This window comes from Sparus aurata, chromosome 12 (assembly GCF_900880675.1).
Source record: "Sparus aurata chromosome 12, fSpaAur1.1, whole genome shotgun sequence".
NCBI lineage: Eukaryota > Metazoa > Chordata > Actinopteri > Spariformes > Sparidae > Sparus > Sparus aurata.
The window spans coordinates 27,483,676-27,509,059 of NC_044198.1; the positions used below are offsets into that span (position 1 = coordinate 27,483,676).

General features: G+C 44.2%; 1 protein-coding gene and 1 long non-coding RNA gene across 3 annotated transcripts; both read right to left on the reverse strand.

Moving 5' to 3' along the window:
* Nucleotides 1-3,899: 3,899 nt before the first annotated feature.
* LOC115592929 (uncharacterized) lies at nt 3,900-17,926 on the reverse strand. The gene is made up of 2 exons (XR_003986239.1): nt 17,493-17,926; nt 3,900-4,473 (listed from the first exon to the last, which is right to left on the reverse strand). It is a non-coding gene; the product is annotated as an uncharacterized LOC115592929 (long non-coding RNA).
* A 654-nt stretch (nt 17,927-18,580) lies between these two features.
* On the reverse strand, nt 18,581-24,171 carry LOC115592914 (beta-1,3-galactosyl-O-glycosyl-glycoprotein beta-1,6-N-acetylglucosaminyltransferase 4-like). Of its 2 annotated transcripts, XM_030436176.1 has the most exons (3): nt 23,941-24,170; nt 23,779-23,832; nt 18,581-21,571 (listed from the first exon to the last, which is right to left on the reverse strand). In XM_030436176.1, exon 3 carries the CDS (start codon nt 21,568-21,570, stop codon nt 20,272-20,274), a length of 1,299 nt encoding a protein of 432 aa, XP_030292036.1. In that variant the 5' UTR covers nt 21,571; nt 23,779-23,832; nt 23,941-24,170; the 3' UTR covers nt 18,581-20,271. The 2 variants fall into 2 exon arrangements, with proteins under 2 accessions (XP_030292036.1, XP_030292037.1); XM_030436177.1 differs by lacking the exon at nt 23,779-23,832 and having other exon boundaries at nt 23,882-24,171.
* Between the last annotated feature and the right edge of the window lie 1,213 nt (nt 24,172-25,384).

A 25,384-nucleotide genomic window follows, 5' to 3' on the forward strand; every position in this document is an offset into this window, starting at 1 on the left:
ACTTTAGCAGCAGACTGTCCTGTGTCTTCTACCACTTCTACCACACAATTCATTTCTTAGTGTAAACTCTGATATTTAGTCTGTTTAGGAACAGAGGTGCAGAAAAAGGAACAGAAGGAAATTAATGTGAATTATTGTCTTCTGCAGAGAATAAATGCTGGAAAACAAGTCCTCGGGTCGTCTCCTGTCACGCCCGACCCACATCTGTTACATCAGCAGAACGCTAGCGAGGGGGTGTTATAAAATAAAATAAAAAATGTAGATTTATCTGCTGCTGTAGATTCTAATCAATATCCGCGACAGCAGCTGTGTGTTCTCACAGGAAACACTGAACCACACTGAATAAATTAGCTCCACGAGTTCATGAGAACTTTAAATCTGCATCAACTGATGGGTGTTTCTTTGAGGGGCCACTTGAGGGATTAAAGGTTTAAAATATGGCACCTTAAGTATTCATTATAGCTCCTGAGCTACATGTGTGGCTGTTTAGCTGCTAAATATTTCATTGCATCCACATGCTAGCAGCTAGCTCCGTCTGTGTGCTGGTTGGTTGCCTCAAGTTGAATCCTGGAACCGAAACAATGAGCTAAAACAGCTCAAAGACTCTGAGAGTCACCCCGTCAGAATCACACACAGTCACCTGATCGTTTGTTGATATCAGAGTATTGATGACAGCAGCTTTAAGTCAAACTGAAGTCTGTTTGTGTGTCTTTAAGATCTCTTCTCTCTCTGTAAAGCTGCTGACAGACGAGCTTCTTCTGAGGCCGTCTAACCAGAAATTCCCTCCGTGCGTGACACTGACTTCAGACCAGCGCCTCCGGGCAGCCCCGGCCCTCTCAGGGTCCCTCTGACCCCCCCAACCTCCTCATCCCCTTATCCTCCTCTTTATCCCCTCCTCTGGTTCCACGTCCCCTCCTCTCGCTGTGGGGCCAGGTGGGCCGACGGTGGCCCAGGTCTGCAGTAATTTTCCCCCTGACTGGTTTTAATGTAAAGGGTAATGTGAGAGGAGACAGCCAGACACTGTGTGTGTGTGTGTGTGTGTGTGTGTGTGTGTGTGTGTGTGTGTGTGTGTGTGTGTACATATCCCCACACACACACACACACACACACACACACACACCGAGGCGGATGTGGTCCTCAGCATCTAGCAGTCCATTACTGAGAAGCTCTACATCCTCTTTATTTATTTCTTCTTTGCTCCCTCTGTTTACTCTCTGGAGTATTTTCCTCAACTCTGGTTTTTATTACTCCGTCTCCAGCCGAGCAACACGCACACACACACACACACACACGCATGCATGGAAACTTGTGCTCGGACTCCAGCACCAGTAAACCTCCACAACCAAACACCCTCGGTAACCTTCACCTTCCTTTCACCCAGCAGCATCTGGTTATCACTCTCTCACACGAGCATAAAGGTGCACACTCACACTTGTGCAGCCTCTGTATCGTGCACACACACACACACATACACACACATATACACACATGCACACATGCACGCACACACGCACCCACACACACACAACAATCCCATTAACATCAGTACTTTTGTAATGGATGTGTTTGCGGTGCTGCTGTGGGAGAGAGGAGAGACCTGGAGTAGCTGTTATAAATCACTCGCTTGTTCCCCCTCCCCCCCAACACACACACACACACACACACACACACACACACACACACACAGGACCTCTACTGGCATCACTACATGGGGCTCCCATTCACTAACTCTGCAATCACACACACATCCATACGTGCAGAGCCGTTTTCTCCCCCTCCCACTCTCTTTACCGCCTGGGGTGGGGAAATCCTATTACCCTATGAAGAGGAGGAACACATCATTAATTACACTCACATACTCCTTTACACACACACACACACATACACACATACACAAACATGTCTATGTGCCAGGCTCAGTTTGCGACACACATGCACTCAGTCAGGCTGGATCTCAGCTCCTTCGCTCTCACACAGACAAACTCTTATTTTCAGCAGCATCACGCTGCAATATTTTAGTTTATTTCTCTGTCAGCAGCACCTTGACAGGTGACATTAGAGCTGGGATGGTTTATCAGATGGCACACACACACACACACACACACACACACACACACACACACACACACACACACACACACACACACACACACCCTTGCTTCAGCGGGGAATATGTCAGAGAGTGAGAGAGCAAAGTTACGATCGTCGAGAGAGATTTCAGGCAACATGGACGGGCAGATCAGGGACTGTCAGAGTGTCACCCTCAGATTTATCCCGAGCCTCGACAGCCTTTTCAAGGTTTACTAGATAGATGGATGCCATAAAGTGATACATGCACGCTATAAAATGAACAGAGGAGGAGTAAGCCATGCATAGCCGGGCTGTCAGAGCTGCTGTTTATGCACCCAGGTGGGCACCCTTCGGACACATTAAGTCACGGCTGTGCAGGCGGAAAACACAGCGAGCGGCTTCAACGTCGGTGTCGCAGGTTTACGATGATCCAGAACAATGAGGTGCATCATTTTACACACATGGACATTTTGATTTGATCTTTCATTCTGGTCTTTAGGTGACACGCAAGCAAATAAAAAGCTGAAACGGACACAAAATAATGAGCGAACGTCAAAAAAACAGACCAAACGACGACCTTTCTACGCTTAAATGTGCACAAGCTGCACCAGGAAGAGGATAAATTAAACGTACGTCAGCAAAATACTTAATAACACACATGCAACCACTCATATACAGAATATGCATACATGCCTATGAGGACACATGGACACAATCAGCAGTTTTGTTGTTTGTCTCAGAGTCAGTGGGTTTGTGGTTCTCTGTCATACAACAGGTCAGTTAATATTCCATGCGTTCACTGTTTAAAGGTTAACATCAGCTTTTTACTGCAAAACTCTGTGGCTGAGTCTCAGTTCAGGGTCTGCATCCTCTGAAGGACTCGGCCTTTGTGGTCTTTGAAGGCGAGTCCTTCAGAGAGACCTTGTTAACCTCGTCAGCCGTTGTTAAATGTGACGGTCTAGCCTTTGGAGCAGATGTTTTACCCTTACGTCACGATGTCTGCGAAAGTGACGATCTACGTCACCTGATGTCGCCATTTTCTATCTTTCTTTCTTCTTTTTCGGGTGCGCAAAGCATCTTGGGATATGTGAGGCCACGAAGGATCGTAGCGGTGCATCCTCCAGAAACAGGGAGCAGAAGGAGCATCTGGAGGAGCCTTCAGACTGGGACAGACTTCAGATGCTCCTCTGAAGGATGCAGACCCTGAATCGTTTTTGTGTTACTCATCAGCACGTTTTATTTTGTAAGCTTCGTCCTCGTGTTGCGTCACTTCCTGGCCTCGTCTCGTTCTCCCTCCTCTGTGATTGTCCTGATTGTTTTCAGCTGTCTCTGATCCTCCTCCTCCTCCAGTCTCTGCTTCATGTGTTCCCTCCTCTCTCTGTGGTTTTCTCTGCTCACCTGTGTTCAATTAGCCGTCGCTCCCTGTGTATTTAAGACTTCCGCCTCTGTCTTTGTCAGTTTGTCTGCTCTGTTTTCCCTCGACGGTCCTCGTCTCGCTGCCCGTCCTCCTCGGTGCTCCTCTGGTTTCTACTTGAATTGTTGTTGTTGTGTTTTTTGCCTCCTCAGTGTCCCTGCAGCACTCCATCCTGCACACATTGTCTCGTTATTATTAGTCATTATAAGGAACATATCCTACAGGTAGCAGTTCTTGGAGAAGAAATTCATCTCAACATTTTGATATTTACAATATTAATGAGGCAATAACACAAACTGTTTCCACCAGTGAATAAACCAGCTGCTCTCAGAGGAACATCAGGTCCCAGAACACTGTGTGAAGCTAAAAAGGTGGCAGGGTCCGCCACATGTAAACAAACTGAAACAGTATAAACTGTGTTGTGTTGTTTATTCAGTTTACTCAGTCGTGAAAACAAGAATTGTTTGATAATTTAGTTTGTCAAGACAGAAAAAATAACATCTTTCTCTTCTCATTAACATTTATTTTTTATATGTGAGTTTTCCTCAATAATCTCCTAATTATTCCAAAAAACGGGCACTACAAATTTAAGAAAATGTGCCGAAAGAAGAAGAAACCTGACACGGGTCGTCATCGGGCTCCAGCCAATCAGAGACAATCACACAACCCAGGTAACAACATAACAGGTGGAATAAATAGAAAATAATGAAACATCAGAGGAGGAGACATGACACCCTCGACCTCCTGATGATGTATCCATGTGTTGTGTTGGAGAAAAACACTTGATGACACACAAATAAACAACCTGTACATGAGCACAACACGATGAAGCTTCATAACAAACGCACAGATGTGACGTCAGCGTACGAATGAATTCCAATTAAATTGTATATTAATCAGCTCCGGCGTCATTTCTTGTCTTTCCTTCACTCTCAGACTCGACACAGTCCAGCTGCGAGCCTGAAACCAGAGGATGTGACAGTTTTTGTCTGAAATGAGACAAAAGAGACAGAATCAGCGCCGGGCCTCCTGCTTTCACACATCCACAGCGCCATCAAGTGGACTCCAACCCGCCACTGCAGACGCACCGAGGGCCCACATCTGTATTCAGCTGCAGCGACCACATCCAGGTTACAATTCAGGTGTGTGTGTGTGTGTGTGTTTGAAGAGCCTTTTCATCCTCTGATGGCAAATTATCTATTAGGAACTCCAAGGCCGGGGGAGGAGAAAGAGAATGAATTAAAAAATTAAAATAAAAAGCCTCGCTGGCAGAGCGGCACGTGAACAGAGGATTTGAAAGTCGGCCTCCAGAGAATGATTGTTGTAATTTTCAGCCCGGGATCTTTTTTTCTTTCTCTTCTTTTAGATGTGGCGTTCATCAGAGAGCAGAGAGAAGTGTAGAAGTTTCACCTTTTGGTAACGTTTCTTTAAAATACTAATGGACAGGTGATTTTATGTAATGAACCTCGTCTTCACTGCCAGGCACTGACATGATGTCACTGATACCTGAAACATCTACTTTAGCACACTAACAAGGTGTTTTTACGTCGTTACTTCCTGCGTCTGACATGTAGAAATGTTATGTATAAATACACACTCAGCTCTTACAGTTTCTGTCTGATGCTTAAACACTAAAAGTGGTTGCTATGCCCAGAGCATCACAACCTCTAACTTTGGTGACCATGCACTAAACAACAGCACCAACCCTGCAAACACAATATCTGCTTTGCACCGTGTTTGAAATTCTCCAGCACACTTCTTGCAAAACACGACACACTGTTTTTTACATAAAGGAAAGGCAATCTCATGCCATCATTGGGAAAACACGTCTATTTAAAATACAAAACACAACTAACATTGGAAAAGCACACAGACTCACACATGAAAACATTTAACATGTAATTGTAGAGCAATCAGTCTCAGCCAGAGCACTACAGATACACCTGATGTGAGCTCAGCTCCTTTGTGCCAACTTTGGAAACATGGAGGCAGAAAGAGGAAGAGGGAGAGTAAGAGCAGCAGCAGGACGAGGAAGAGGACGAAGAAGAGGAGCAGGCAACAGTGACACTGCATCACCACTCCATCCTCGCTCCCTACAACACAGCCCTCATTATTCTCTTTCTGGACACACTTCATGACACAGTAGTCCAGGACGGGCCAGAGCAGCCCCAGTTTGTTGTCTTCTGGGATAATGTCAGTTTCCATTGGCTGCTCTGGTCCGGGACTGGCTCATCAACCATAATAGATTTATTGCACTCAACTTGCCACCATACACCCCATTTTTTAGTCCAATTGAGGAGTTCTTTTCAGCACGGCGCTGGAAAGTTTATGACCTTCAGTCACATGCCTGCATGCCTCTTCTACAAGCCCTGGAAGAGACACGCAGCGACACTGAGGTGAGGTCCATACAGGGCTGGATACGACATGCAGGGAGATATTTTCCCCGTTGCTTGGCGAGGGAGGACACTGCCTGTGATGTGGATGAGGTGATGTGGCCAAATGCCAACAGGAGACAGGATCCACAGCCTAAATGTCTTTGTGTTTGTTTGTTTTTTTTTACTTTTGCAAAAACCTGAAAAAATAAATAAATTCTGAAGCGTGTCTAGATCAACTGTGGTGGATCAATCTTTCACAAAAAATAATCTGTATGAGACTTTTAAAGTCAAAAACCATCCAAAGTACTGAATCCAGCTGTTTTGCATAAAGCACATCTGTGTGTTGTTGCTGCTAGGACAGAGTCATTCAAAGGTGCATGTGTTTAATGTTTTGATGCTAAAAACAGTTTTGAAATGGGATTGTTAGGTTTTGTTTCAAGAGTTTCATTTTAGCCGTATAAGTTAGGAGTTTATCTCCATGTGCTGTGTCTTACTCAGTCTGTGTGTTAAGTTATGACACAGTGAGCCAAAGTCTGCAATGTGTGTGGAAACATTCAGCAAAAACTGTAAAGGAATAGTTCAACAGATTTTGAATTTATCTGACAGAAGCAGCTGGAAATGTCCTGAAGTTCTGGACCGGTGCTCTCTGGATCCGACTGTAACACCACCGTCTCCTCCTCCTGATGTTAAAGTCAGCTCGTATATTTAATATGAGATCTGTAGAAATGTGGAGATATTCGTATGATGGATTGAAGGCATATTAATCTGATGTACAAACACACACAATGAGCTTTTGGGGGGGGGACACCTTTTCTCACTTCCTCTTTGAGTCGAGCCGATTGACAGCTGAAGCTGTGGTGTCAGATGTCAGTTAGATAAGCCGAGCGTGAAGACTTCCTCATGTACATGGAAAGTAAAACTTTAAATAACTAGATGGTAAAAAAAGAAGTTGTTGATGTTTGTCTGTTTCTTTAACACCACGCAGACGGTTGGTGCAGTGTTCAGGTTAGCTGAACAGAAGTGTTCATCTTCATTTGCATGTTTGTGTTCATCACTTCAGTTGTGTCCCGAGCGATGACTTCCTCCTGTTAAAACCTGTTAGATTGTGAGGTGATGTTTCGCTGTTCGGCCTCAACACAAAAGATCCGGAGCAGGTAGAAATCATACGAGATAATCTTGCGACACACTCGAGTATTGGGTGCTTTCTCTGGATGCCCTCCAAGTCCACAGTGTCACCTCATGAACCTGTTTCTGCTTCTTCCACAGTGATGTGCACAAGGGGGGGGGGGGCATATCCCAGTTGTTGAAAAACGCGGTAGCCAAAAAGGCGTGCTAAAGTGCCCTCTTGGTAGGCAAAACACACTACTGCCCCCTTGGCTGGTTAAAACATGATAAACTGCCCTCTCGGAAGCCAAAACACGCACCAAAGTGCCCTCTTGGGAGCCAAAACGCGTGCTAAAGTGCCCTCTTGGGAGCCAAACATGTGCTAAAGTGCCCTCTTGGGAGCCAAAACATGTGCTAAAGTGCCCTCTTGGGAGCCAAAACACACACTAAAGTGCCCTCTTGGTTGGTTAATACATGATAAACTGCCCTCTTGGGAGCCAAAACACACACTAAAGTGCCCTCTTGGTTGGCAAAACACACTAAACTGCCCCCTTGGCTGGTTAAAACATGATAAACTGCTCTCTTGGGAGCCAAAATGTGTGCTAAAGTGCCCTCTTGGGAGCCACAACGCATGCTAAAGTGCCCTCTTGGGAGCCAAAACATGTGCTAAAATGCCCTCTTGGGAGCCTAATAGCGCTAAAATGCCCTCTTGGGAGCCAAAACACATGCTAAAGTGCCCTCTTGGGATCCAAAACATGTGCTTAGGTGCCCTCTTGGGAGCCAAAACACGCGCTAAAGTGCCCTCTTGGGAGCCGAACCCCACTCTAAAGTGCCCTTCTTTTCACCCCTGCCCTTCAAACAGTCTGTGCACGCCACTGTTCTTCGACCTCCTGAAAACATTAACCTTTGGAGTTTATGTCTACATGTGGTTAGACTTAGACCATTCTTTAAATGGAACTACAGGGATTGCTCAACATTTACAGAATAACAGTCCTCATTGTGATATTGTTTACCGCCCGAGCCGGCTCATTGTGCTGCAGAGATCCAACATTAAACGACTGAGACGGCAGCCTCGATTGTGCAACTGCAGCTGGAGAACGCATGAACTCATACTTCTCACCTCTCTTTGAACTATGTCAGTTCATTTCTGAGCTGGAGTTTAAAGACGGAGGCACTTTTTGATGTGGCCTCTCTTTACAGGAAACAACGTTCAAATACTTGACATGTGCTGCAAAAGTCTTTGACGACCGATTTGTTGTGGCCGGTTCTGGTTTGATCGGCTGCTCGTCGGCCTGCTCGTGGTTCATATCTGGCAAAAAAGGATTGGACCACCCAGGTGACATCACTCTACACATATGTGGGCGGCATGAGTGTGTCTGGTACAATTGAATCTATCTGGGAGAGGCTTCCTGTGACTAATACACTGACTGATCACATAAAAGGTTTCTTTTCTATAAGCGTAGAATAAACAGGGAAGGTTCTGCATGATTTAAAAGTTTCCTGTCAAATGTACAAAAAGCTTTGGTTTGTTCACAAGAGAGTTTTTTTTAGATGTAGACGATGTTCATTCCTGCAAACCAAAGAATATGCTGCAACTCGACTCGCTCATGTTGTAAATTCAGTGTTATGTTGTGTAACGCTGGTCTTACAGTGTGGTCAGCTGCAATGTGCAAATACATAATGTCTGCTGCTGGAAGTCTGTCTGTCAGAACAAAACAAGATGTTTTGTGGGCCGGTCAGCTGCAGACTCGTCAGGAGATTCTGAACCGATCCGAGAGCTCAGAGACAACTTTGTTATTTCTGGTATTACAGTTTTTCTCAATTGTTTACACACAAAAATTGGTACTTGAGACACAATGACCACAACATGTAACTCATGCACCAACCCCCTGAACCAGTTCTGCTAAACTACAAGCACAATTCCTGCTTTACACTCAAATTGCCGTTCTAAAACACACTTTTTTCAAAACACTACACACAATTCTCTGCATTTGGCCCAATTTTCATAAAGAAAATCTCTTGTTTTCACAAGGAACACTCTGTCATTCAGAATTCTAAAGTGAATTGCCCTACTATGCACACTGACTCATCACATGGGCAAACACCTGGACACCCTACACAACACACTCATTCCACCAGAGCAGCTCAGTTATGTTGTTATTTGGGACAATGTAAGTTTCCACTGGGCTGCTCTGGTTCGTAACTGGTTCACTGCCCAACCACACTTTATAGTTGTTTATCTCCCTCCATATTCTCCATTCCTCAGTCCTATTGAGAATTTTTTTTCTGCCTGGAGATGTAAAGTGTATGACGGAAATCCACAAATGTGTATACCCCTTCTCCAAGCTATGGAAGATGCATGTGGATATATAGCAGCTGGTGCTTTTCATGGCTGGATTCACCGTGCTAGGTGATGTTTCTCTTGCTGCTTGGTCAGGGAAACATGGCTTATGACGTGGATGAGGTACTGTGGCCAGACCGAAACAGAGGAGATCATGCAGAACAGTTTTATTTTGGTGTTTATTTTTACTGTAACTGTGTACAGTAAATTCTTCTGCTGTTTTTTTTATATAGACCGTATATTGTGTGATATGCAACTTTGTGTTGGTTGGGATGTACACTGTGTACATTGTTTTTGTGGGAAAAATAAAATATATCCGTTACTGTGTATTTGTGTGTTCTCAGTATAAAAACAATATTCTCAAATATTTTACATCACACTTATGCAGTAGCGTAACATCATGGTGATAGGCCCCGGTGCAATTATTTTTTTTTGTGCCCCCACCCTTAACACAAGCACATGCTCGTGCTCACTGCATGCACACACACACACACACACGCACAGTCACACAGCAGCTCAAGAGAACTGCTATTGCAGGGGTGGACTGATAATGTGCACATGAATAATGGGCCGATTATTTTATTTTTATTTATTCATTTATTTATTCATTTATTTATTTATTTATTTACTTTTTCTTCTGCGCCTTGCCTTGGTAACTACCATATATTACCAACTAATAGCCGTGTTTCAATTAACCGCAGGGTCCCTTTAAACGGTGTATATTTTGGTAAATAACCGCCGGTTCCAAATAAATGCAGAGTCTAATTTATTCTTTTTAAACGTCAAGGAAGAAGACGTGACCACTGACACTGCACGTTTATCATCTTCGCCTTTTTCATGTATTCTGCTTACTTTCTGTCAGTCATCACACTGATGATCACCATGGCTCCGGTGCAGCAAAACAATACAATGTACGACTTGAAATTCAAATGTTAGGAAAACTTGGGAGAAGCAGCCGCCAGGTGTTTCTTTGTCGACCCCAAGAGAGTGAGAGATTGGCGAAAAAAGTTTTATTTTGAGCTTGAGGAGGACAGCAACAGGACCAGGCTGCCTGCTGGAGGGAGGAAGAAGGCCAGCGAGGAGCCTGAGATAAACATGCGGGGATGAGTTATCAGCAAACGGGCACGCCACGAGAGAGTGTCCCGCAGAATGATCAGGGCGAAACAAATGTCCGCCACCGTGAGTGACAGCAGAGATGAGGAGTTATCTGTGAGTGCTGGTCTGCTGAATCATTTCCTCCGCCACAACAACTTCACTTGCAGAAGACAACTATTGCCCAGAAGCAGTGGCGAAAGAATCGGCGGTGCAACCGGTGCAGCTGCATGAGAGCATGAGGCAAGCTTTCAGAAAATGTGTGTAAACAATGTAGACTGTAAAAAGGTGATTTGTCTTCACTCCTGCTGATCAGCCTGACTGCAGCAGTGATCCCGAGCTGGAGGGGAAATGGACTTTACTTCATGAACGTAACGCGACACAGAGGAGACAGAGAACCAGAGTTTAGTGAGGTTGGTTTACTCTGATGGAAATCTATCTTCATGTGTCAGGCACAAATGTTCACACGAGGTAATGTTTACATTTGTATCTGTTATGTTTAGTCTCATTCCCCGACCTCCTGACCTTCTCTGACACTCGTCTTGAAGTTATAGCGACAGGAGACCGAAAGAAACAAACTGTCATCTTGGATAAAGTTACAAATTAAACTTCAGTGGTGAACGGCTCCGGATCAGAGAAGAAACAGAGTGTTTATAATTCCAAAAGTTCTGGCTCTGCTCCTGAATTTCCCGTCCAGACGTGGCCGGCCCTGAGCAGCTGTGCAGTGGATCTGCTCGTCCCTCCCAACACAACACTTAACAAACATGTTTCGTTTTATTTTGCTTTGATAAAGTTAGAAAATCTAAATGAACGACTGGGCACGGTGATGCCAGACCTCGCTGACAAAGCCAAGGTTCATGAGTAAATGTGTCCCTCGGGCCTGAAAGCTTTTTTTTTCAGGCAGGAAGTTCAACCAAAAGGTCAAAGGAAGGTTATCTTTGTTTCACTTAGAGGTGAAACTGTGGGTTCAGAATCAGGCTGTATGCAAAACTGGTAATGGTTTTTACATTTGCAAATAACCAAAGTAGCTGAACTAAAGCATGAAGGAATCTGATTTATGTCACTCTGGAAAGACAAACAGACAGAAGTCCAGCTCAGCAGCATCTTTTGGGTCGTATTCTGCAGTGAACGTTCGCGTTACGTTGGTGCTCAGGCACCGTGAAACTCAGAAACTTGACACTTGTGAAACACGTGGTTAGTGAGAGGCCACGGAGAGAGCTATTTAAGGCTTTTGGCATGACTCACGTTCTTCACCAGTCGTCTGTGCAGAAACCACAGTAGCTTGATTCTAATCTTGCATTTTACAAGTTATCATTTCTAACTGATTCTTATCTGTGCATGTTGAAATATTATAACTGGACGCGTCAATCAAGGCCTCGTCAGTCGCCGTCAGTAGAGGAGGAATGAGCCCAAACAATCCAGACTATTGTAGGCTCAGTCATGACTGAATGAGGACGCTCGGGTAGATTAGAAATTTGATCGCTTTATAAAAACAGCCTGTGTTGAAGTGAGGAGCGACGTCGAGAAGACAGGAAATGCAGGTCTAAAGAGCGAGTCCTTGGCTGTGTACAGGATTACAACATCAAACAAACAGGAAGATGGAAATTATATATAAATGTGCTGAACACAGAGCTCCACTGTGAGAGCTGTTCCCGGAAACAGAGAGATAAAGTAGAGATGTTTCTCATAAAGGTCGCCGAGGTGAACAAGGAGAGAAAAGAAGTTCACAAGCAGACTGCACTGACGACAAACCACCGACCGGCATAACTTGGAGGATATGTGAGAGATGTCAAGTTAAATGTCAACTCAGCATCTGTCGAGTGCCTTCGAAGCAGCGACGTCATAAAGTCACAGAGTCCAGTGACAAGAACTGTAAAGCTCCACGTTAACCAGCATGTTTCTAACCTCACTGCATCATTTCAAAGAGTCTTTTGTTAGTTTTGTGTGGTGATGACGAATGTTTCCTCCACTTAACATTCTGATGCAACGCTGTAATAATATCATCTGTAAGCAACAACAATTAAAGGTGTAATTTGTAAAATACCTTGTACATCTGGACCGCAGACGGGACAGAACTCAGCGTCTGAGAGCGACGGAGGTCAGTGTGAAGTCAGTGGACAAACTACAGAGGCGATTTACAGCGACTCTGACCAGGACTACGACTCCGGGGACGAGGAGACACGGCAGGCGGAGACGGAAGAGGACTGAACCAGAAGTGACCGTGGAGACAAACCAACGCTGTTCTGGTGACTGTTGCTGTGTCTCAGATCAGGTCTGCATCCTTCAGAGGAGCATTTGAAGGCCAATTACGTCACAACGCCGTGTGAAGTCTGTCCCAGTCTGAAGGCTCCTCCAGATGCTCCTTCTGCTCCCTGTTTTTGGAGGATGCACCGCTACGATCCTTCGTGGCCTCACATATCCCAAGATCCTTTACACGCCCGAAAAAGAAGAAAGAAAGAGAGAAAATGGCGACATCACGTGGCGTAGATCGTCACTTTCTTGGGCCTGGGCGGCAGGAATCGTGACGTGAGGGTAAAACATCTGGTGACACAACCAGGAAATGCTCTAAAGGCTAGACCGTCACATTTAACAATAGCTGACGAGGTTAACAAGGTCTCTCTGAAGGACTCGCCTTCAAAGACCACAAAGACCAGGTCCTTCAGAGGATGCAGACCCTGAACTGAGACACAGCAGGAGACTCAGTTTGTGTCCAGTTTGAATGAAGTTTGATGCGATTAAACTTGTTTTAGTTCAGTCAGAGAGAGAAACTTGAGTTCAGACGGTGGACGGTTGTACTTTTCTGCTACATAAGGAAAATAGGTGTCAAAATATTTCCTTTGTGAACATTTTGTTTGTGTATTTTGTTCTTTTATCACACTAAACGCTGAATCCCGCCTGTGTGTCTTCTCCTGCTGTCACTCTCGAAGCTGTTTTATTAACTAAAGGTTCAAAGGAACGCGCACAAAATCACAAAACAGCTGTGACACTATTTTTTAATGATAATGAGAACAGTTTTAGCACATTTTGAGCTTCACACCAGGTCACAGTGTGCAGCTCTCACAGGAAACAGGCGGTGCCCATCACAGGGTGTCAACAGTGTGACTGTGAATTAATCATGTAGAAATGTTCATCAGGTCCAGAACAGTTTGTTTTGTTTGACTGTGTGTTAAAGAGTTCTGACGGTTGGTTCCAGCTTCTAACGAGGTTCGTCAGCCAATCGTATAACACCGTTGGTATCTTGTGGTTTCTGTGCTTCGTCAGTATCAACAATGTGGTCGTTGCCAGTTTGTGAGGGGAACAAATGTGAAAATGGCTGATTTCTACATCCCTAATGTTAGCTAGAGTAGCTAGTGTAGCACCAGTGATGCTAACTTTTGCAAGCTAGCATGTCGTCCTTCATAATAGGAGCTTTTAAATGGCTAAATAATGGGGGCGGGGCTTTTATTGTGATTAAGTTGAAGGAAGTGTGTTTGTAAGTGAATTAGCAGAGCCACTTTGTTAGCAGCGATTCCTCAGCAGCACTGCGGGGTTGAGACAAGCGACGGCATTGCATTTCTAAATCGTATGTAACAGTTCATACAGTGATAGCACGGAGCCGACCTGCTCGTCAGGAGCTACCTGGGGTTCGGTGTCTTGCTCCAGTTACGTCTTCTGGCTAAAGTTAAAATGTTTTTAAGCCGTCACGACCTTGAGAAAGCTATCCATGCTTTAATAAGTTCAAGGCTAGACTACTGCAATGCACTCTATGTTGGCGTCTCCCAGTCTTCTCTTAGTCGCCTTCTACTCGTGCAAAACGCTGCTGCCCGTCTTTTAACCAACACTAACAGACGTGTGCACATCACTCCTGTTCTTAACTCCCTTCACTGGCTTCCTGTCCTTTATAGAATTGATTTTAAACTTTTAATGTTTGTTTTAAAGCTCTTAACGGCCTCGCCTCATCGTATTTATCTGAGCTTTTAACTGTCCGTAATCCTGGTAGAGCTCTGAGGTCAACTGGAAGTGCCCAGGTCAACATATAAACACTGGGTGACCGAGCGTTTTCTGTTGCTGCTCCCAGGCTCTGGAATAAGCTCCCCGCCTGGATGCGTCTTATTTCTGACCTGGGCCTCTTCAAATCTAGGCTAAAAACCCATTTATTTAGGATGGCTTTTAATACCCAGTAGCGTGATGACATTTTTTTAATCTTATTTTTTTATCTTATTTGATTTTGCTGTATTTTATTGCTGTCACTGTTTTTATTGTTTTTTAATTGTTTTTATTTATTCTCCTTTTTATTTATTACCTTCTGTAAAGCACTTTGGTACACCGAAAGGATTGTTGTAAAGGGCTGTATAAATAAAGTACATTTACATTTACATTTGCTCAAGGATGCTTCAACATGCATCCATCGACCCTCCAATCACCGGACGACCCGCTCCACCTCCTGAGCTACAGCTGATGATGAACAACAGGAGTGTTTCTAAGCGCTGTATCGTAGGAAACTGGACTTGACGGCTTCTTCAGGTGTAACTAACTGGAGGGGAGCTGCAGGCTGTTAAAGTCTGTGTGGGAGTGTCCTTACAGAGTGGATAAGGACACGTTTGTTGGTCCAACCAGCCTTCATATGTGTATAAGTTGGACATATATAGATTCCTTTGCTTCGATGTCAAACTGGAACGACCGACGCAGAAAAAAGCCGGGGCTGTTGATTTAATCTCCTCGTTCTCTGTGCTCTCACATTCATATCACCACTGGTAACACCAAACAGGGTCCGGTGTTCGGACTGACAGGAACTTCCCCCATTATTAATAATTTACTGGAACCTAATAACCGCTGAGGGCTCCATCAGAGCTCCTCTTTGTGATCTGTGGCTAACGTATGGAGGCGTGGAGGAAGCTCTGAGGTTACTGGCATCATGAACGTGACACCGCTGCGTGTAAGCTAATAGCGACAGGTCAGGATTGTTTTCATCACGATTCCTGACACGAACCGGCTCAGTCCTCACACTCCTGAGAATAAACATATAGCGTATATAAAATGTTCTGCGTCTGTATTTTTGCTTCGAACTTGAAGCAGCGTTGAACGCGGTGCAGCTAACGGATAATAATCACATGTTTCTCTCTCGCAGCACCTCTTTAATGTCTGAACATATTTTTAGCTGCTCCTTTTTTTTTTGAGGATCATAAAACATGTCGCTGTAAATATTGTTCACGTCTAACCGGCGGCCATTTTCCTGTCAAAGTGTGACCTTAATTGATGGTTTTTTGCAGATCTTCAAAGAAGTGACACTCGAGAGGACGTTTCTGTCACTGGCACTGCTGTTATTTTGTTCTTGCTGACAATAATAGATTCGCAGCACTGAGAAGGAAGTTGTGCTCTTTGTGCCATTGTTGAACATTTTCATGGTACACCCTGTGTCCCGGTCAAACTGCATAAATCACTTTTCCTTCCTTCGAGGTGTCTATTTCTGTCCTGTGTAATAACAGCTGTGTGACGTCTCTGTTGTTGACCATCAGAAGAAAAGTTCACATCGTGCTCATGAGACATGAAGTGAAACTACAAATAAATCACTCAGTTCTATGTTGAGTCCTTTCACTCCCTCTAAGTGTTGTGCACTGATGCAGCCACTCGTGCGTGTTTCAGTACTTTCATCTGTCGGCCTGCGGCGAACTTTAAAGGGATATCCCAGTGTAAATTTAATCCATGGTCTACCACACCGTGAAACTGTGTTAGACTCCCTCTGGAGAGATCGAGTTAGCAGACCGCTAATTTACAGAGTTTTATCAACCTCAGAAACGACCGCACGACAACAATACACTGCAGTAAATGGATCCAAATATAAACCGCCACCAAAAAGCCACAAATAATGCTCAGAACAGCACCAAACTTCAGCAACAGTACAAATAGGGTCTCAGCACATAGTCCGGGGCATCTAACCTCCGCTAGCTTAGCTGGATTTCTACTGAAAAGCTGACTAAATTTACCACTCTTCTGCAGCAGCTTCCTGTTGACGGGAAGTCCCGACGAGTCGATTACTGAGTGCAGTAGAGTTCCGCGGCTCATGGATGAAAATGTATGATTATGACTCCATGGAAAAGCAATCAAAGTTCATATGTGTCTTACCTGCCAGTTTATAACAGTTATTATCGAGAGCGGGCAGGGAAAAGAACGGAATTGAGCATTTCTAACCGCACTCGGTAATCGTCGCGTCGGGACTTCCCCGACCCGGAAGCTGATGGAGGAGAGTTGAACTCTGTTTTTAGCTTCACAATAGAAATCCAGCTAAGCTAGCGGAGGTTAGATGCCCCGGACTATGTGCTGAGACCCTATTTGTACTGTTGCTGAAGTTTGGTGCTGTTCTGAGCATTATTTGTGGCTTTTTGGTGGCGGTTTATATTTGGATCCATTTACTGCAGTGTATTGTTGTCGTGCGGTCGTTTCTGAGGTTGATAAAACTCCGTAAATTAGCGGTCTGCTAACTTGATCTCTGGAGAGGGAGTCTAACACAGTTTCACGGTGTGTTAGACCATGGATTAAATTTACACCGGAATATCCCTTTAAAGATCAGATCAGATCAGAGTAGAGATGATCTGTGAGGTCAATGGAATGTTTTGTTTCATGCTGCAGTTATCAGTGGAAATTATCCAACTGAATAAGGGAACATTTAATCATATTCTCTCTTCCGGAGGCGGTCAAACCTTCACAAAGACGTACTGAGAGTTTGTGTGTTCTCTGTGTTCATGTGTATTTGTGCCTGGAGCTGTGAAACATGTTTCCTTGTTCCCTGAACAAGTTAAAAGAAGAAGTATTTCCTCCTAACCGCAGCATCGTGGTGTGAAGTACAAACATGAAACAAATCCTTAATACAGCAGCGAACAACCAGAACAGTCATTTATATCATGACGTTAAACATCGACGGATCATTAAAGAAGTATTCTGCCAACAAAACATGATATTCATCCATCCATGAAGTACCAAATCTTTTATTCTTTCCAGATCTTTTCTACCTTCCTGTGATTTTAGGAATCATGTGAGCGAGCCGGTTCTCTCAAAGTGGATACTTTCACACAAACTCCTCTTTCAGTTCACAACATAGATCACATGAGGACATACTCACAGAATCAGGAAGAAAGAGTAGCTGTGGCAGAGATCCAGAACTTCTGGAGGATGAAACACTCGGAGTTGCATCAGATTCTGCTCGGATCCCCAGAACCGGTCAACAGAGGGGACTCTAGTTTCTACACAAAACTACAGATGAGTGAGTTTTTGGACCCTTTAAGGCCAGAAGTGGGCTGATGTTGGCCGTCTGTCGACTCATTGGTCGTTGCTGCATCGTCCCCACGAGACCACAACCGTCTCCGAACACAGACTTCATTTATATCAGAGCGCTCAAAAGTTTCTACAGAGAGCTGAAGTCACGCCTCCTCCAGACGACCTCACGAGACCTCAGACACAGAACAAATGTTTGATCCAGTTTGTTGTGATGAAAGTGAAAGTAGTTTTGTGGTGAAGCGCTCAGTGAGCTACATCGTCTCACTCAACACCAACATGGACCAGAAAAGGTCGTGAACGAGATGAACGTCACAATAAATCTGCTAATTTTAACGACTGCAGTTCTGGTTCTGGTCCAGTTCTGTGAGCTGCTGATAAACAGGAGCAGCTCTACAATGTTGAAGTTAGGAGACGACGTCACTGAGGAGTCTGCGCCGTCTGATATTGAATTAGTTTGATGATAAACATCACGTGATTCATGACACAATTCAAACGGGATCAAAACTTTCTGTTTCTCTCTTTATCGCCACCAGACACAGTTTCCTGAAATCAGCTCCCAAAGAGAAACTTGAAGAAGTGCCAGTTTTTAATGACTTGTGAACGAGACTCATTGATTGAATATCCGTCTCTACAGCAGTTCAGTACAATGGGTGTGTCCTTTCCAATGGGTGTTGCCTTTAAACCAACATTAAGTGTTTGCTTGGCTCTCAAAAGTAAAAAGCTTTGACAAATATTACAGACACAAAATGTTGGCACCACATTCACACTCAAACACTCAAAAATGATGCTCACACCCTTCTTCACCTCGCCCTCCTCCTATAATCTTCACCTTCTGCTCGTGCAAACAGTCTGATAATCTCACAATCATTCAAAATGTTTGTGGCTCCTTCTGCTGCAGAGTTTCAGCTGTGGCACCAGAAAAAAGACATTCCATCCTTTTAAAGATCTTTTTATTGACGATACATGTCCATCAGTGAAGACGTTACAAACTCAGTGTGATCTTGAACAAACAAACTCATTCTTTCAGGTATTTTACAGCTACTTTGTCGATCAGAGCTGTGAACCTTTTATCCAATCGTCTGATTACAGAGAGGCACTTTCATTCTGTACAACACGCTCCGTGTTTGGATTGCACCATCGCCGTATATTTAGAAACAGATTCAGGAGTATCTCAGAGGAGGAGTGGACCGCAGCCCAAACATTCCTCCTCAGTCACACACTGTTAAAGCTCAAAGTGTTGCATAACACGACTTCACTTATCAAGTATCCAAATATAAATCCAGCATACGATCAAATGTTCAAGCCAAAAAAAACACAACTTCTTCAGTCGTGATCGATCCACGATCATCCTTCGAGCGAGCAGACAGTGTGGAAGGAGTTTCTGCTCCACCTGCAGCTGGAAAACTTCACATTTTCTTTGACAGGTCTGGCAAACTTTTATACATCACGTCAGGAGCGATGTACCAGTACGGATTTCCACTGGCACTTCTGGCCACGCCGACTCAAACCGCACCCATCTACATTTCCATCATCGGTTTTACTGCGCCAGGTGGAGCCAAGCGGCACCAGGGACGGTCCAAAGAACCACATCTGTTTCTTTTCACTTCAGTTTCTTTCCATGTGTCCTGACATCCTGTCAGATATCTGCTCTGTTTGAACTTCATCCTGTTTGTTTTGCGCTACAGAAGTCGTGTTCAGTCACTGCTGGAGAATTTTCTCCTTCAAGCTTTGAAAAACTGTTTTTAAGAACCCGCTTCCGCTTGATTATGGAGCTTTATCTGCGCTTTTCTTTTTTGAAAGTGCTGACGGGAGGAAACGTATCTAACGTCACTCCTCTTTTTTATTTATTTGGCATTTGACCTTATTAAGAGGACAGTTCAGAAGTTACAACTCTACCAACTGAGCTCGATGACCACAAGACAAGCACATCGTCAGTTTGAGACACACCTGACGGAAAGACAAATCTCTGCTGCTCTGGACTGATGTGCCGAGTCAAACCGAGCAGAGCCGGGCCGACCGGTGTGATTAAAAAAAACACCACAGCTCTTTCCAAAAACTAGCCTCGTTTAAACACTAGAAACAAAGCACAGTGGACCGTCTGACATCCTGCTCGCCTAGTTTCTTTCCTTTTCTTTCATAAATATTGAATCTTCTTCGTCTGAATTCACCTGAACACCGAGTGGATCAGAGTTTACGTATTCGTGCTGCAGTCATGAGTCACAACCTTCACAACCCTGACTTCCCCATAAACAATATCCATTAGTTTTTTCCCTGAGGTTTAATACATAAACAAGGTGTCACACTTAAAAATGTGGAAACTCCAATGTTGGTCTGAAGCTGAAGTCTGAGGCTCTTTCTGTGAAGAGTTTTCTAAATTTAGCAACTAATGTTCTACTCGTCAAACTCGGTGCGTCGATCAAACACTTCTGTTTAAACACCGCTGACTTCTTGTTTCAGTTCTGGTTATTTCCAGCATTCATAGAACTTCATTTTACAATCGTCAGCTGAACGTTTAACTCTGAAAACCCCATTTAAAAAGAAAGAAAGAAAGAAAGAAACTTGACAATCTAAGTTGTAGCAGATTACTTCTCTGTTGATCAAATAAGCGATGAATGAACTCATCATTAGCCCTTCCGACAGCTGCTGGAGGCCGCTGATCGGAATATCTTCAGTTTCTCCTCCAGCTTCTCCTCCAGGCACTGGATGATGATGGGGTCCACTTTGGGGTCGAACTTATTGGCGAACCAGTGTCCGTAATGAAGCAGCCAGCGCAGTTCAGCTGCACCGTAGATGCAAACGCTGCGTACGTGTCCTCCCGTGCACGGCGGGTACAGGTTGTCCTCCAGGTACTGCCACTTCACCAGCCTGGTTTTGCTCTTCAGGTCGGTGACGTCCGGATGGGACCGCGGCACCTCCCCGGGCACGCCTTTCATCCGTACGAGCGTGGCCCAGAAGTGTTCGTCCGGGGAGTACGTGTCCTCCGACCAGGACAGAAAGTCTCTCACCACCTCCGAATTGTCCATGAACACGATGAACTCCCGCGACAAGACAAAGTAGGCGTTGCCGATGAACATCTCGATCCCGTGTGGCGGCGGCTCCTTCACCTGCTGCGTTTTCACCGGCAGTTTGTTGTATTCGTAGCTGACGGTTGCCAGCTCGTAGTGAAAGGTGAACCTCTCCTTCTTATAATCCGTCGGCCGACTCGTCTCCAGCATGTTCGCTCCGTCCAGCTTCTTCAGCTCCGACACCAGCTCGATGTTGGACTTGAGGGGGAAATCCTGCCCGCAGAGGTTGATGACGTACTTCCACTGGACCTCCGACCTCAGGAGGTCAGACAGACAGTGGAGATCAGCTTTCAGTCGACTGATACTCGCATAGAAGACAGACTCCCGCTTGGAGGCGATGAAGACGTTGGGCAAACATCGAGCCATGCCCTCCATTGCGGCGATGAACTGAGGTGGAGACTTCTGGTCGTAGTGGATGCAGTAGACGTTACTGGGAGAGTACAGCGCCTTGATGAGTCTCTCTACCATCCACGCAGATTTATGCACCACCAGCGAGTAAGCAATAGGAAAGTCTTTCTCCTCCTCTGAGACACACACGTCATCATAACCTCTAGACTGGATGAAGAGCGAACAGTTTGCAGTGAGGTTAACCAGACTCTGATCCGTGTCCTCCACAGCTTCCTTCCTCCTCATGATCAGCGATTTACCCACCTCCACCGGGTCCATGTCATATATAGCCGAACAGCTGATTTCGTATTTGTGAACCGTCTGAACGTCGTTGAAAACGTCCGGTGGAGGTGAAGGTTCAGAGACGTAGTTCAGGCTGTAGACGTAAAGCACGACACAGATGGTCAGCAGCGAGAGGAGCGATGACATGAACCTTCTTCTTGGTATCAGGAAAGAACATCTTGTCCTCATCCTGTAGGGAGAGGGAACAGAAACCAAAACCATCACTGGATTTTCATTAACGTAACCACTAAACCTGGTGACCCTGAACGCCACGTGTGTGGATTAAGTTCCAGCCTAAGTAAAGTGCAGCTGTAATTCCTCTCAATTTACAGTGAGTCTGTAGAAGCAGAGCGAGAAGAAAACAATCTGGGAAGATAAAGAGAAATTATACGGAGACATTCAACACGCGGTGAAATGTCTTGAAACAACGAGACCGTTGTTCTATGTGTTGTTGGGTTGTGTTCGGACATTATCCCACAAATCCACAAGTCGACTGGAGGTCGCGGTGTTTTACTGTGGACGCCTGTCGCTGTGACTTCCAGGAGAGACAATGAGTCTCCCCTGGAAGTCACAGCGACAGGAAGGGAGTGAGAGAACCAGACTAGATATAACGTGGAGATCTTTAAAACATCCCCTCATCTGTGAACTCTGGAGCTGAGTTTCACCAGAAACAGCGGCTGTTTAACGGCGTGAAAACTTTTCTGTGAATTAGGCGTAATATAGCGAGCGACAGCCTGAACGAGGGCTGTGAAATACATTTTTCAGTTGTGCCGTGACTCAGTGAAGTTTTGTGGTGACTGAGGTGTTTGTGCCCTGTGTTGTTAGTGACAGTTAGCGCTGCGGCTACACACTAGTTTCATTACGCTGCTGATTGATTTCACAATCACGTGTTAATACTATTAAATGTCAAAAAAATGTAAAAAACAGAGACTCTTCATTTACTGTCATGAATGGACAAAGAAAAGCAGCTTTCTTTCAATTCTCACATTTAAGAAGCTGGAAGCAGTGAACGCAAAATGACTGATTGATTATTAAAGTAGTTGGTGATTAAAATTCTTTTGATTAAACTTTCAACTTAACAATTAGTCGACTAACGAACGTCTTCACACAGAACATCCGGTGTAATAAAAAAGTGTCCAGAAAACCCTCCAGATCCCAAACTGATTTAAAAAGACACGATTTGCTTCAGACGAGCTGCATGCTAACACTTGTAGCTCAGCAGCTACAGTGAAAATAACTTATTTACAAATCAATTTGGATCTTTGAGCTTCAGGAGGACTTCATCTACACCAGACGAGCTTTTTTCCTCCAGCTGCTTCAGTTGTTCAGCAGAACGCTGCAACTCTGTTTTTCTGCGAAGCTCCAGAAATGTTCTGTGGACTAACACACTTCATCTGCCTTTATATCATCAGGAGGAGGAGAGGAGGACTGGAATTAACAAGTGGGTGAACTCTTCCTTTAATTGTAACTAACAAACTAATATGAAAGAAGAAGAAGACACTGTGAAACTGTGATATCTTCTGTTATTTTCTCAGTATTTTTCTCACTTTCTCTGCTGTTCTTGTTACGATGAACACACTCGTGCTGTCTTTACATTTTCTAACATTTGTCTCATTCTTAACTCATTCCTGTAAACCATTTCTGTTGTGGAGACTCAAGTTTATCCCCCCGAATGTGATCGTACAACCGGAGTGACGATAAACATCTGAAATCTTGAATCATCTTGAAAACCTCGTAGCAAACAGCCTCAGCAGGTAGTTCACGAGAGCGAGAAGATGTTTTTACACTATTTTTTTAAAAAACTTCTTTAAAAAGTTATTCGATCGAGAGTCACAAAATGCAAAACAATGCATCCAATTTATTTACTTTGTAAAAGGTTTTGCTTCTTCTTCTTCTCTCATGAGTCTCTTCAGACTTTCTAACTGAATTTTCTTTCCACGCGTTGAAAATAAAATACAAAAACAGCATAAATACACAAATAAATATATATACCAAATAAAAACAAATACTCTCTCTGACCAAAAGTCTCATCAGGCATTAACAGAGACCTGAGAGCTGGACACACCTACACTTCACAGCCTGGCATCAGATGATAAGCATGTCTACGTTTCCTGGCAGCAGCTGAGACCTTTAGCCTCTCAGCAGAAGTCTGTGTGCTGAATTTTAAATAAATTAAAGCAGATTTAAAAAGAAATCTTCCTCCAAACTTCTGTCTCTGCAGCTCAGCAGCTCATAATGTACCGTGATATTATCAGCAAAAATATATACCTTTTAAAAAAAGGTATAAATTGTTTGTTTTTTTAAGTTCCCAGATTGTTGCCTTCTGATCTCTAACCTCCCATTTTATTCTACATTGAATATAAAGTATTACAGGCTGTATAATAATGTAATTCTCACCTTGCTCCACGCGCAGGTAGAGCAGCCTCACGCCTCGCTTCACCAAGTCACACCCTGAAAGTTATCAAAAACCAGAAGAGAAGTTCAGTTCGGATCCACTCACCTGGTTCCGTCCTCATCTCATAAAGGATCTTTTCTTTGAGCGAGAGGAAAGTAACCCACCGACGTGAGCGGGGCAGAGAGGGCTGCTGGACATCGATCCTCTTCTGCGTCGTTACATGTTTTTTACGCACGACTGGCGCGACATCCAACACCTACTCGAACCTCGCTCTCCACGAGTCGACTGAATGTGCCACATGGTTCGTTGTGAACTCATGAAGAAAGGCTTGAAGAAAGTGGAAGGCGCTGCTGTGAGCCTGAGAGAGAGAGGGAGGGAGGAAGAGGACCGCAGGCAGCAGCGCTGCGCTCTGATGCGTAACCCGGAAAGAGGAGGGAGGGGCTCAGGAATGGACCGACTGCAATAATTAGATCACCGCTGCAAAAAAAAAATGTTTTTCCGTTTCGTAAGTCTCCACCGGGTTCGTGTGTTACCTGTGGCACACTGTAGGAGCGGATTCAGGAGTGGAGCTGTGCGTAAATGACAGAGATCCTGCAGCTGATTAAAGGGGGAGGAATGGAAACCTCGTGGCTGGAGTCACCTGAACTCACTCACAGAACAGACACTCACTTTAATGTCGTTACTTTGTGTACTTATGTGTTTACATGATGTCTGTGTGTTATCTTTAGGTCTTTTCTCTCAAAGTCTTTTAATATTGCGATCCTGTTTTGATAAAGAAGCACTATATAGTTTTGGAGAAGCAACTCAAACTCATAACTGGTATATTTACAGTATTAATGAGGTGTTTTTTATTTAATTTTTCACATCGAAAAGCCACTGAGGATGTATCCTCATGTACAGTGGTGTCCAGATACCAAACAGTCAAACAATGAGGCAACATTGAGACACTGCAGACTAAGGATGCTCAGAAGTACAAACAGTTTCATCACCACACGATGTTATATCAATTCTTTGGACGACGATACAATTTGTGCCGATATCATAAAGTCTGCCATGACACGATTTCGATACGATACGATACGATACGATACGATGCGATATACTTTTATATACACTCACCAAAAAAAACAACTAAATCATGATTTGACGATTTTATCACTGAACTCTTAAGTGGAAATATTATTTAATCGGTGGTTTGACATTTAAATGGAAAACAATCTGTGACTTTTAATTAAAACTAAGCTCTGTTTAGAAAGGAGCTGCGCCTGGCGTGCCATGAGAATTTCAAAATAAAGGCTCATCTTAACGACGGCGGCGATGTGAATTGATGTTTTCACTTTGTGTCAATGCAATTGGCAGGAAGTGAAGCTGTCTATGAGTCACTGAATCGATATATTGATCAGGATTGATGTATCATTAAAACCCCTAGTTTGTGGTATAAAGCATTTAAACAAATTAATAGATAAATACCAGATTGAAAAACAGAAACATTTACAGCAGCTTATAATTAAAAGTTAACATTTCTTCCTCAAAACTACAGCGTGCCCCTTTAATATCGGATCCAATAATTAGTTGACCCTTAGTATACAGTATACAATCATGTAGGTA